This window comes from Portunus trituberculatus, chromosome 32, assembly GCF_017591435.1.
Source record: "Portunus trituberculatus isolate SZX2019 chromosome 32, ASM1759143v1, whole genome shotgun sequence".
Classification (NCBI taxonomy): Eukaryota; Metazoa; Arthropoda; class Malacostraca; order Decapoda; family Portunidae; genus Portunus; species Portunus trituberculatus.
The window spans coordinates 9,295,657-9,308,639 of record NC_059286.1 but is presented as its reverse complement, the minus strand read 5'-3'; the positions used below and the strand labels follow the sequence as shown (position 1 = coordinate 9,308,639).

The following is a 12,983-nucleotide window of genomic DNA, read 5'->3' as shown; positions in this document are numbered from 1 at the left end:
TAAGAATTGGCGTTATGAAATAGATGATAAAAAAGAAAAGAAAACCGAATAGTTTAGGAGGGTAAAAGAAAAAAATGACACGTTAGATTTCTATACGGTAAAAAAAAAGATCAGTTTGTTCTTTTCAATGTCACTTTTCCCATAGACACAATAAATGCTGTTTAAATGCAAAATATTATAGAAAAAAATAAGAATAAAATTGAAAACAAAGACATTAAAAGTGACATGATGAATTTCCCTTTTTTTCAGATCCCTCGCTTGTTTTTTTCTTTTCTATTTTCTTTTTCTTTTTTCATCGGCGCGTTTTGTAATAGTTACTCATACAATCACGCTCATGGAAGTTGAAAGAAAACGGTGCAATTATATCCAATTAATTTAAGTGGCAGTTGAAAAAAAAAAAAAAAAAAGAAAAGCTGGAACTGACCTTGTCGTTGCTGGAAGAGAGAGAGAGAGAGAGAGAGAGAGAGAGAGAGAGAGAGAGAGAGAGAGAGGGAGAAAAAAAAAGAGAGGAAATAGAGCAAATAGTAACACGACTGATTGGAGATGAAGACAAAGAGAGAGTTTACGCTTGTGTTAATGGAGTAATGAGCGTTGACCCCTTGTTGCGACACACACACACACACACACACACACACACACACACACACACACACACACACACACACACACACACACACACACACACACACACACACACACACACACACACACACACACACAGATGATATTCGAAGCACAAGATCGCATAGTAAAAAACTGAGGAAGGAAAGATGTCTGAGAGATGTTAAGAAATATAGTTTTCCGCAAATTTGTGTTGAGACTTGGAACAGTTTGAGTGAGGAAGTGGTGTGAGCAACAAGTGTGCATAGCTTTAAAGAAAAATTGGATAAGTGTAGATATGGAGACGGGGCCACACGAGCGTAAAGCCCAGGCCCTGTAAAACTACAACTAGGTAAATACAACTAGGTAAATACACACACACACACACACACACACACACACAGAGACACTGCACTCACTCACTCACTCATCACACAAACCCTGGCGCACTGTTATTCAAATGAGGTTACACTATACCATCATAAATAAACTGTATGGAATCGAATCTGTGTTAAATATGAACGTAAACAAAATATGCTATTCAAATACACAGGTAACTTGGACAGGTGTGAGAAATTACCTGTAATGATAGACAGAGAGAGTGAAGGTGTGAAGGGAAAGGGAAGAGAGAGAGAGAGAGAGAGAGAGAGAGAGAGAGAGAGAGAGAGAGAGAGAGAGAGAGTGTAGGTGTGAAGGGAAAGAGAAGAGAATAGGTAAAGATGCATTGAATTAATTAAAGAAACGAGAGAGAGAGAGAGAGAGAGAGAGAGAGAGAGAGAGAGAGAGAGAGAGAGAGAGAGAGAGAGAGAGAGAGAGAGAGAGAGAGAGAGGAAGGTAAGAAAAAGGGAAAAAATAGGAGAGAAGAGAGAGGGGAAAATTTTGTTGGTGGTGTTCTGTCGGTTCCAGTGTAAGGTAACGATGTGTATAGTTAGTGGTGGTGACAGGGAGGGTGAGGGGGGGGCGAGGGGTGAAGGGGTGTGAGGGAGAAGGGAAGTGAAAGGCAAGGGAGGGATGGAAGGGTGAGCAAAGGAGAAAGATGGATGATGGAACGAGATGAAGGGTTGCAGTTGATAGTGGAAGTGATGATGCTACTTTGCTTATTTCGCGCGATAAAGAGAGATGGACAGACAGACAGACAGACAGACAGATAGAGAGACAGATTGACAGACAGACAGACAGACAGGCAGACAGACAGATAGAGAGACAGATTGACAGACAGACAGACAGACAGATATAGAGAGACAGACTTGACAGACAGACAGACAGATAGACAGATTGAGAGACAGATTGACAGACAGACAGAGAAACAGATTAAATGATAGTTTGACAGATAGACACACTGAATAATTGAATGACTGTTGGACACACACACACACACACACACACACACACACACACACACACACACACACACACACACACACACACACACACACACTAATTGAAGAGTTTAAAGACCTTAACTCACAAAGAAAGAATTGACAACTGGACGAATTTTTTTGACTTCCCTACAAATTAGCCAAATGAAGGAGAGGAGAGACCTAACAGCCTCACCCCCACCCTCTCTCTCTCTCTCTCTCTCTCTCTCTCTCTCTCTCTCTCTCTCTCTCTCTCTTTTCATGGTCAATTATGTAATCAAGCTTCTCCATAAACGGGCCTTCGGTTTCCTCCCCCTCTCTCCCTCTCCCTCTCCCTCTCCCTCTCATTTATTCCGTAAGCCCTCTATGTACTCCCCCTCACTTCCCTTCCCTCTCAGATGTCCACTCACCCGTTCCCTCTCTTCTGTAGACTCTCCCCTCACTCTCCCTCTCTCCCTTTCACTCTCACCAAGAAAGAACTTAGTGACGTAGTGTGGTTTTCGAAAATTTAATGTGAGGGTGTTAAGGCTTCTCTCTCTCTCTCTCTCTCTCTCTCTCTCTCTCTCTCTCTCTCTCTCTCTCTCTCTCTCTCTCTCTCTCTCTCTCTCTCTCTCTCTCTCTCTCTCTCTCTCTCTCTCTCTCTCTCTCTCTCTCTCTCTCTCTTTTATTTCCTTGTTTTATCGGTTAATTGTTCTTCGTATTTATTCATCTTTTTTTTCTCATTTTTTTTCTCTCTTTTGTTCCCTTCCTTGGTTCATCTTTCCTCGTTCTTGTTATATGCACTTTCCTAATCCGTCTTGTTTTTTCCCTCTTGTCCGTGTTTATTTTCCTCCTCGTCCGTATCTTTCCCCTTCTTTCCCTCCTCCTCTTCCTCCTCCTCCTCCTCCCCCCGGCGCAAGAGGACTCCATCAAGCCCTTCAACTCAGGCGAATGAATTTCCTCCCGAGATATCAATAAGGGAGGAGAGAAAATAACAAGGGACAATACCTCGCCATTCAGGGTCTTATCTTTTTCTCTCGAGGAGCAAGTTCTGAGGTCGAGTGTTTGTGCTCCTTCCGCTGCGGGGATTCAGTGGCCGCCAGTCTCCGCCCAAGAGTAGCGGGGAAGCCTTCAAAGCCACGAAGACTTGCCCGCCCTCCCCACTCGACCTCACCCAAAAATCCGGCAGTCTTAAGGAAATCGTTGCTCAGTCGGTTCTTTTGGTGCTGTCTTATTGTATTGTGCTGGCTGGCCTTGCGCACGTACACGCCCACACACACGTCCACGTACACTCCCACGTACACCACACGGCCACGTACACCACACGCCATGTTGTCTTTCAGGGTGATTGCCACTTTTTCAACTGTTCTTCACCTTTTCCAATACGTTTTCTTCTTTTTTCACGGTTTTTTCTTCTTTTCCATGGCGTTTTTACTCTTCCAGATGTGTCCTACTCTTCCAGGACGCGTTTTTTTCCCCAGTGCTTTCTAGCTTTCCAGACGCCCTTCACTGTTTCCAGGATGCCTTTTTAATTTTCCATGATGTTTTCTTTTCCTCTAGATTTGTCCTACTCTTCCAGTTTTGTCTTTTCCAGGGTGCTTTCTATTTCTCCAGACGTCCTTCACTGTTTCCAGGATGCCTTTTTAATTTTTCAGGACGTTTTCTACTCTTCTACACTCCTTCTTCTGTTCCAGTGCACCTTGTACATTTCCAGGAAGCTTTACTTGTTTTCATAATGCCCTTCTCTTTTCCAGGACACTCTGTACGTTTCCAGAGTCCTTTTACTTTCCCAGGATGCCTTCTAGTTCTTCAGCATAAGCTCTATACTCTCTCGATCGTCCTCTACCCTTCCAACACACTCTGCGGTCTCTCTTCCAGCATTCATTCTTTTTCATCCAGACGATGTTTACTCCTCCAGACGCTCTTACGTTTCCAGCACATGATCTCTCCCCCCTTCAGCACACTCCTCTTAGTTTTCCAGCACAGTCTCCTACTTCTTCTTCCAGCAAATGCCTTCACCTCTTCCAGACGCTCTTTCCTTTCCCATCATGCCTCTATTGTGTATGTCTTCTATTTTTTCTCTTACTTTTCTAAACGTTCTCTTATTTTATCATGCTCTATTTATTCTTCCAGTCTTGAATCTTTTATACTCATTAGAACACTCCCTCTCCTTCCTTAGCTGAACACCCACCCCTCCTCTCTCTCTCTCTCTCTCTCTCTCTCTCTCTCTCTCTCTCTCTCTCTCTCTCTCTCTCTCTCTCTCTCTCTCTCTCTCTCTCTCTCTCTCTCTCTCTCTCTCTCTCTCTCTCAAGTCTTCAGAGCACGCCTCCTTTACTCACTATACTCTACTTCTCCTCCCTTGATCATTACCACTCCTTGTTTCTCTTCTCTTTCTCCTTCCTAGTTTTCCTCCTTCCTCTCCTCATTGCCTCTCCACGATTCCTTCCTTCCCTCGCTTCCTCCAAGGCAAAAAACAGCCGGTCACTGAGACGAAGAAAGGGAATAGGGTAAGATATAAGAAAAAATCCTAGTTGACCTCCAGCAATCTATAAAGAGCCCTGGATTCCCTGTGGCACCCTTGAGCAGTCCAATGCCATCACTTCCGCTGAATAAAAGCCAAATAAAGATCATCCCGCCTAGCCGAGCGCTGCGCCCACCAGAACCCCAAATTAAACTCTCCACGCTGACCCGCTCTACTCAATTGTTTCGTGTGATTTTTTTTGCTGCCCAGACCGAAAGCCGCCCCTACCAAGCCCTCTCTCTCTCTCTCTCTCTCTCTCTCTCTCTCTCTCTCTCTCTCTCTCTCTCTCTCTCTCTCATCGCTCCTTACACATCACCTTCTTTCTTCTCCTCCTCCTTCTCCTTCTTCTTCTCCTCTTTATCCTTCCAGACCTTCTCTCTTCTTGTTGCTTCTTCTCTCCTCTTTTTTCTTCTTCTTCCTTCTCCTCCTCCTCCTCCTCCTCCTCCTCCTCCTCCTCCTCCTCCTCCTCCTCCTCCTCCTCCTCCTCCTCCTCCTCCTCCTCCTCCTCTCTTGACCATAGCCACTTCTTATTTCTCTTCTCTTTTCCCTTCTTTTTTCTCCTCTTTACCCTTCCACACTTTCTCTTTTCTTGTTACTTCTTCTCTCCTTTTCTTCCTCCTTCTCCTCCTCTTTTGACCATAACCACGCCTTATCTCTCTCTTCCTTTCCTTCTCTCGCTTCATCTACCCTTCCTCTTCGGCCCCTTTCCTCCCCTTTCTCTACTCCTGCTTTCTTCCTCAGCTTCTCCCTTCTCTCTCTCTCTCTCTCTCCTTGTCTCCCCAATCTCCCTCTTTTCTCGCCTCTCCCTTCCTTCCCTTCAATCTGTGGTCACTTTCTCCCCTCTCCATCTCTCGCTTTCCTTCCGTGTCCCTCTTCTTTCCTCCTCTCCCCTCTTCTCCCCTCGGGCCGGCCACAGCGGTCAAGAGGAAGCAGCAAGAAGTGGTAAATAAGAGGAAGTGGAAGGGAGAAAGCATTATAGATTGGCCACTATTGCTGTGTTCTTATTTGTATTGAAGAAAATGGGAGATCAGATATATACGTTGCGGGAAAATGGAATAGGGTTTAAATAATTTAGGGGAGTCTATGATAATTTTAGAAGTCTCAGATTAGGAAAGGGTAATTGTAAAGGGGGTATTGATAGAGAAGTGAGCTTACGTAGAGGGAAGTAATGGAAGGAAAGGGGGGAGAAAGTGTTATTCTAGAGGCAAAAACGAAGTAAATATTGATCCAGAGAGAGAGAGAGAGAGAGAGAGAGAGAGAGAGAGAGAGAATACCCACCTCTTCCTTCTCTTAACCCCATAGAAAATAAAGTTATAGAAAAAATATAGAAAAAAATATATATTCCTTATCGTCCGTCACTTTAATATTCCTGTACATAACCTTTTCAATTCCCTCGTCACCGCCACCACAACTTCACGGCTTCTCCTCCTCCTCCTCCTCCACCTCCTCCTCCTCCTCCTCCTCCTCCACCTCCTCCTCCTCCTCCTCCTCCTCTCCCCTTTCCATCAGCCTACCATTTCCCGTTTCCTCCACACGTCAATTTGTCTGCATTTTGTGAGACGCGAGAAACTGCCGATACTAGGGAGAGCTCACTCCTTCCCGGGGCCTTCCTCTCCCTCAACACCACGCCCCGGCTAGGGTTAGGGCGCTCTCTCTCTCTCTCTCTCTCTCTCTCTCTCTTTCTCATTTTTATTTCAGTTTTTATCTTGTTTGTAATTTTCTCATGTTTTTTTTATTATTTTTTTCTCTCTCTCTCTCTCTCTCTCTCTCTCTCTCTCTCTCTCTCTCTCTCTCTCTCTCTCTCTCTCTCTCTCTCTCGTCTTTTTCCTCATCTATTTATTTCCTTGCATAGTTCAGAAAAAAAAAGAATTGAAAAGATGATGATTTGTTTTAGCACTTCAGATAATGATGATACTACTACTACTACTACTACTACTACTACTACTACTACTACTACTACTACTACTACTACTACTACTACTACTACTACTACTACTACTACTACTACTACTACTACTACTACTACTACTACTACTACTACTACTACTAATAATAATAATAATAATAATAATGGTGAATCTCTCGAAAACATGGCGGTGATATTTAACATTAATTTCACTGTAGGGCTCATAATGTACGAGTAAGTGCCACCCATGTGTAGAAATTCCAGTGGTGAAATTCCGTGGGTAGTATTGCAAGTGAGGATTTTAAGCCCCAAGAGTTGTACAGGAGTTTAATAATGTTAGGACAGCTCAGTACGTGTGTGTGTGTGTGTGTGTGTGTGTGTGTGTGTGTGATGGAAAGTTAATTTTTTTTTTTTCATTTTTTCTCTATTTTTTTCTTTTTATTTTAGCAACACTAATTTGAGAGGTTAGGTGTGATAATGTAAGTTTTCTCTAATGTTTTCAATTCTTTGTATATATGCTCTCTCTCTCTCTCTCTCTCTCTCTCTCTCTCTCTCTCTCTCTCTCTCTCTCTCTCTCTCTCTCTCTCTCTCTCTCTCTCTCTCTCTCTCTCTCTCTCTCTCTCTCTCTCTCTCTCTCTCTCTCTCTCTCTCTCTCTCTCTCTCTCTCTCTCTCTCTCTCTCTCGTCTCTGTCTCAACTCGATAAGTAGCAACAATCAAAACTCATCATTCAGTTTACCAGTCACCAGCGATTACCATTTCCTCTTACTACGAAGACCTACAGGAGGAGTGTGGAGGAGATCGAAAGCAATGCAACTTACATGCGGGGTTGGCGGATGTCATTGAATAGGAACAAAAATTACGAAACTCGCCTTGTAAAGTTAGTGGCAGTTTAGTGGAATAGAAAGATGAGCATTACTTGTTTGCGCTGCTTACGTGTATTATAATTGAAGGGAATCGGTTAAAGAAGGGAGAAGTATACGAGGTGAAATAGATACAGAGACACTCATTGAAATAGATGGTAAATTCTGCATCTCCCTGCCTGCTTCTGTATTTCCAAATTCTTATATATGATTTGACTTCAGTACCATGACGCGTTTCCATATTCATTCTGCTTACTATTTGGTGATTTTATACAGCTTCAGAAACTCATGGGAGGAATTAAGATAGCGAAGACTGTGACCATTAATCTTGTGACCTCCATAGACCCTTCCTAATGTCAATAAAATGGTATAATCGTACACAAATTTCAAGTCAACAGTGTGTCCCAGTATTGAAGGAGTTACGAGGGATGTTTCAAGACATTTATCCCTTTCTTTTGGCTAACTTTTTTCGGACCTGCAAGGGAACTGGGAACTAAGTGGGTCTTTTTAATTCTTTTCTTACCCTTAGCCAGCTTTCCTCTCTTACATATAAAAAAAAAAAACATTACATAAAATACAAGAAATTAGCAAGTGGAGCAGAAAGCGAAAGACAACTTGATGCAGGAGAAACAGAGGGAGAGACAGCAGGAAAGTCTCAGGACATGAAGAACACCACCAGCACCACATACTCACCCTTGCCATGTGCTGCGTTCGGTCCTCCCAGCGTCAGAATGAGTGCCAGCAGCAGCACCAGCGCCGCGCATGTCTTGCTGTGCTTTCGCTCCATCATTGTTCGCACTCGTTGTCACTGCCTGGCCTGGACTATCAACACGTGTTACTTTTCTCCCTCCCGCACCACTGGGAGTCTCTCATCACTCACCACACGCACCACTTGGCCTCGTAAGTCACAACGCAGCTGCTTAATCGCTTCTCAGCTTTCCTCGTTGATTAGAAACTGTAAAAAAAGGTGTTTCCGATGATCACTTCAAAGCGACACTGGGCTGAAGGTTTTGCGATGCGGGTTTTGCTATGATTAGACAATTACGTGTTTTTATTGTTATTTTCTGTTAATTTTCTGTCATGGCACGACCTCTGATTTACCTGACATGCACCGCTGCAGCGAGGGTCGTTTCCTTGGTCTCATGTGTCGTCCTGGTCGTCTTGGCGGTCACTGTCAATAGCCCTTCCTTCCCCAGCCCCTCCCTGCACACTACTCCCCAAAGAGGCTTACTCCTATTGACAAACTCCCTCTTTATTCCCTGCGGGGCGTGTTCCACAACCCTCGGCCCCAGATCTGCTTAGCGCTCGCCCCGCCACGGCCACTCACACACCCCCACCTTCACGCCAGCCGACCATCAGACTTCCCTGTTCTTAAAGCTTTCCTCTGTCACTGACTTCATCTTACTTCGACGTACCAAAATTTAGTTAGTCGCGGCTGCTTTCTGATTTTACCGGTGTTGTTTTTATGCTTTAGTTATAATTTTTATTTTTGGTATGTGTATTTAATTCGTTTCTCTTTTTTGTATGTAATTATTATGGATTTAAAGTTCAGGATTGTTGTCTTTGAATTTTGTGACCTATTTCACTTTTTTTTTTTTTAAGGAAGATTTTTGTTTTGTTTTCTGAATTACACGTGGAATTGAATTAACGTCAACAAAATCACTGGACATGAACAACGATTATTGAAGCCAGTCACGTGATAAATAACCAAGAAAACCTCCGTTATAGAACATTAAAAACAGCACAACGTTCCTCCAAGTTTACATAGATACTCACAAGCCACCTTCACTCAGACTGTTACACGATTTCTTGACGAGAAAATCAGTCACCGTCTTATAGATACTGGCAAACTTCCCGGCTCAGCTCATACACTCAGCGCATCACAGACACCTCCGTGATGGATGAGTGGAGGGCAGACCGTCCCACACTGCACCTGCGAGACGTAATCTTAATAGCCACGCCTCTGCGCCCTCCCTGGAGCCGCCGAGGAGGACGCGCGGGTGATAAGACTGGTCAGCTCCGTCCTCGCCTGCCGCGCCTGAAAGAAGAGGAAATTGTGTATGAGATCACCTGTCCCGTCACTGCCTCGGGTGTGAGAGTGTTACCAGCGCCCTGTTACCGGTGGTTGCTACGAGTCACGCTGTTAAATCATTGGCTTGTTACTGCTTTGTTGTGATGTAGTGGTGGTGGTGGTGATGATGGTGGTGGTGGTAGTAGAGATTATATTTGTACCATTACCATTATTATTTGCTATGCTTTGCTTTATTATGTTATGTAAGGCAGTAAAAATGAAACTTCAGGAAATGTTTTTGTCGATAATAGCAATAATGGTAGAAATAATAGTGGTATCGTCGTCATTGCTACGTGTTTGTGCGTTAAATAACATTGTTCGCAAATCCATAAAAAAGAAGCTTCACCGTGGTATAGATTACAGGAGAGAAGGCGCGCCACACTCCAAGGGGAACGTTTCACATTGTGTCGCCATCACAGGAGACGTAAATGTCAGCCAGGTGCGGGCAGTGTGGCCGCCCGCGAACGAAACAGTATCTGACGGTGGCTCGCCCTCCCAAACAACACGGTCATTACAATACTGCCTCTTGGTCAGCCTCGGATGGAAGTACAGCTATGTACTATATAATACACGCATTATTGGTGTGCAGTGCTTGGGAGGCGGTGGTCTTCAGGTGAGTGGTAGGAGTGGTACACACACTGCGTCAAGGGAACGAGATGTGTACATTGTCTTCGTCACGGACTGAGCTGGTGGAGAATAATTGATGCTTGAAGGTGACGCACAAGTGGTCAGAAGGAACCACGTGCACTGCCTATCTACTGTGTAAGCCTTCAAGAAAGGGACCAATGGAAAGTGTGGGAAAAAACTAAGAGATGCTATGAAATTGTTACTGTGTGTGTGTGTGTGTGTGTGTGTGTGTGTGTGTGTGTGTGTGTGTGTGTGTGTGTGTGTGTGTGTGTGTGTGTGTGTGTGTGTGTGTGTGTGTTTCACCACGGTCGTCTGCTGGTCACACAGCCAGTCTTCCCCATTACGGAGCGAGCTCAGAGCTCATAGACCGATCTTCGGGTAGGACTGAGACCACAACACACACTCCACACACCGGGAAGGCGAGGCCACAACCCCTCGAGTTACATCCCGTACCTATTTACTGCTAGGTGAACAGGGACCACACATCAAGAGGCTTGCCCATTTGCCTCGCCGCTTTCCAGGACTCGAACCGGGACCCTCTCGACCCTCTCGGTTGTGAACCAAGCGTACTAACAACTACACTACGCGGTGTGTGTGTGTGTGTGTGTGTGTGTGTGTGTGTGTGTATATATATATATATATATATATATATATATATATATATATATATATATATATATATATATATATATATATATATATATATATATATATATATATATATATATATATATATATATATATATATATATATATATATATATATATATATATATATATATATATATATATATATATATATATATATATATATATATATATATATATATATATATATATATATATATATATATATATATATATATATATATATATATATATATATATATATATATATATATATATATATATATATATATATATATATATATATATATATATATATATATATGCTAAACATTTCAATAAAATAATTGCAAGTGAAACAAATGGCATTCGTAATTGGACACAAATAACTATTTCCCTTCCTGTGTATAGGTTTTTAATTGGGGTAATTATAGAGGCGGTACTGTGTGTGTGTGTGTGTGTGTGTGTGTGTGTGTGTGTGTGTGTGTGAGAGAGAGAGAGAGAGAGAGAGAGAGAGAGAGAGAGAGAGAGAGAGAGAGAGAGAATGAGATAGAGATTTACCACGTCGAGAGAAGGATAGCGCTGACAATGATAATACCAATAACAATAACCGTGGTATTCTATCAATTACCAAGCCATCATCACACAACACACTTCCCTTAGAGAGACGCAACACTCACCACACTGACGCCACACCACTGCACGACTGACACACACACCACCACCACCACCACCACCACCACCTGCACAGGCACGGGAAATACTCAATCATCACCACAACAATACTACATACAACCCGACACAAAACATACCACCACCACCACCACCACCACCACCAGCACTCGGCCTTCACCACCGCCCAGTAAAGTTGGCCTGAGGACCTATTCCCACGACACGGCGAGGCTCCCACGAGACCTTTATGAGGCTCACCAAGAAGACTCCGTATCGAACTGCTTCTTAAATTTTCACATAAATCCTTCCTTCCTTCCTCAACCGTGATCGCCTCGTACTGACAGAGAGAGAGAGAGAGAGAGAGAGAGAGAGAGAGAGAGAGAGAGAGAGAGAGAGAGAGAGAGAGAGAGAGAGAGAGAGAGAGAGAGAGAGAGAGAGAGAGAGAGAGATAAAAACGTTAAAATCTGTAGAAAAAAAAAACACAAATAGGAAGATAAAAACTGAAAAACATGAAATGAGAGAGAGAGAGAGAGAGAGAGAGAGAGAGAGAGAGAGAGAGAGAGAGAGAGAGAGAGAGAGATTCTTGTGTGTGTTAGATTAGGGTTAAAACTTTATTAAAATTTTGCATCACTGTCCTCCCACTTGTTAGCAACTTCCGTCTGTGGAAATTACTCATTATATGAGTTCGTTTCGTTTTGTTGCTTTGTGTGGAAGCTGAAATTGGAGGTGGACAAATGATTACACGTTTACTGACCATTTTGCACTCTTATAAAACCAATTCATCCTAAAAGTTAGTGTTGAAATACGGCCTCCAGAGAGATTTACGGCATTTTAACCTTTTCACTGTGACAAGAGACAATTCAACAGTACTAGAAATAATGTGTGAAGTCTTTAATAGCACTTACAAGGAGGAAAGGAGAAGAAAAAAGGGTAAATTTTGCGATTTCTACCCAGATTAAAGATTGAAAGTGGATGAAGAACAAATAATAATGTGCTAAAGTAGTTAATCCATTTAGTATCGTGACTCATCTTCATATTTACTCTGGTTACTATTGGGAATCTTATGTAGCTTCAGAAACTCATGCGGGGATTGAAATATTGAAGAATCTGGACCATCAACCTTCTGACCTCCATGAAACCTTGCTAGTGTAAAGAGAATCGTCAAATCAAACCCCAAAACTCATGGTAAAAATGAGTCCCTGTATTGAAGAGGTTAAGATAAGATGCATGAAAAAGCAATCAAAGCGTTAACTGATGATACGAATGTAGTTTTCTCTTCATCTTCTAATAATTTGATATATAAACTCAGCTATTTTTGAGTTAGTAGAATATAAATGTATGTGAATTGATTTATAACTATACAATACTTGATTTTTTAGTCCCTTGCTAATATTGTAAGATTTTTTTACATTGATTGGATATTTACCAGTGAAAAAGAAGGAAGTCCAGCCTTAGAGATATGAAGAATAAATTACAGGTGTGGGTAAGTGTTGTAGGGAGGCAGTGGGGTAGGTATGGAGGGATAAAGTAGATATATAAGTCAATTGTAACGATAGTGTTGGAATAATGTAAAAAAATTGCAGGTGTGAGCAGTGTTGTAGGCAGTTATGTAGATATGGAAGGTACAGATGTGGAGAAAGTTAACCTCTTCAACATTGAGACGCATTTTTACCTTGAGTTTTGTATGTGATTAAACGATTTTATATGCATTAGGAAGGATCTATGTAGGTGAGAAGATTAATGGCCACAGTCTTCACTATT

The 12,983-nt window shown here is 42.6% G+C and overlaps 1 protein-coding gene across 5 annotated transcripts in view; it reads right to left on the bottom strand.

The window, feature by feature from the left end:
• Positions 1–12,983, bottom strand: part of LOC123511933 (protein amalgam-like) — a 90,061-nt gene that overhangs the window by 70,389 nt on the left and 6,689 nt on the right. The window contains exons 1-3 of one of the 5 annotated variants that reach the window (XM_045268038.1): positions 11,231–11,281; positions 9,002–9,263; positions 7,919–8,180 (exon numbers count right to left, since the gene is read on the bottom strand). In XM_045268038.1, coding sequence (XP_045123973.1) covers positions 7,919–8,015 — 97 coding nt within the window. In that variant the 5' untranslated portion in view covers positions 8,016–8,180; positions 9,002–9,263; positions 11,231–11,281. Of the gene's footprint in view, positions 1–7,918; positions 8,181–8,326; positions 8,966–9,001; positions 9,264–11,230; positions 11,282–12,983 lie in introns of those variants that run through there. The other 4 variants (XM_045268040.1, XM_045268037.1, XM_045268039.1 and 1 more) reach the window with 4 other exon arrangements.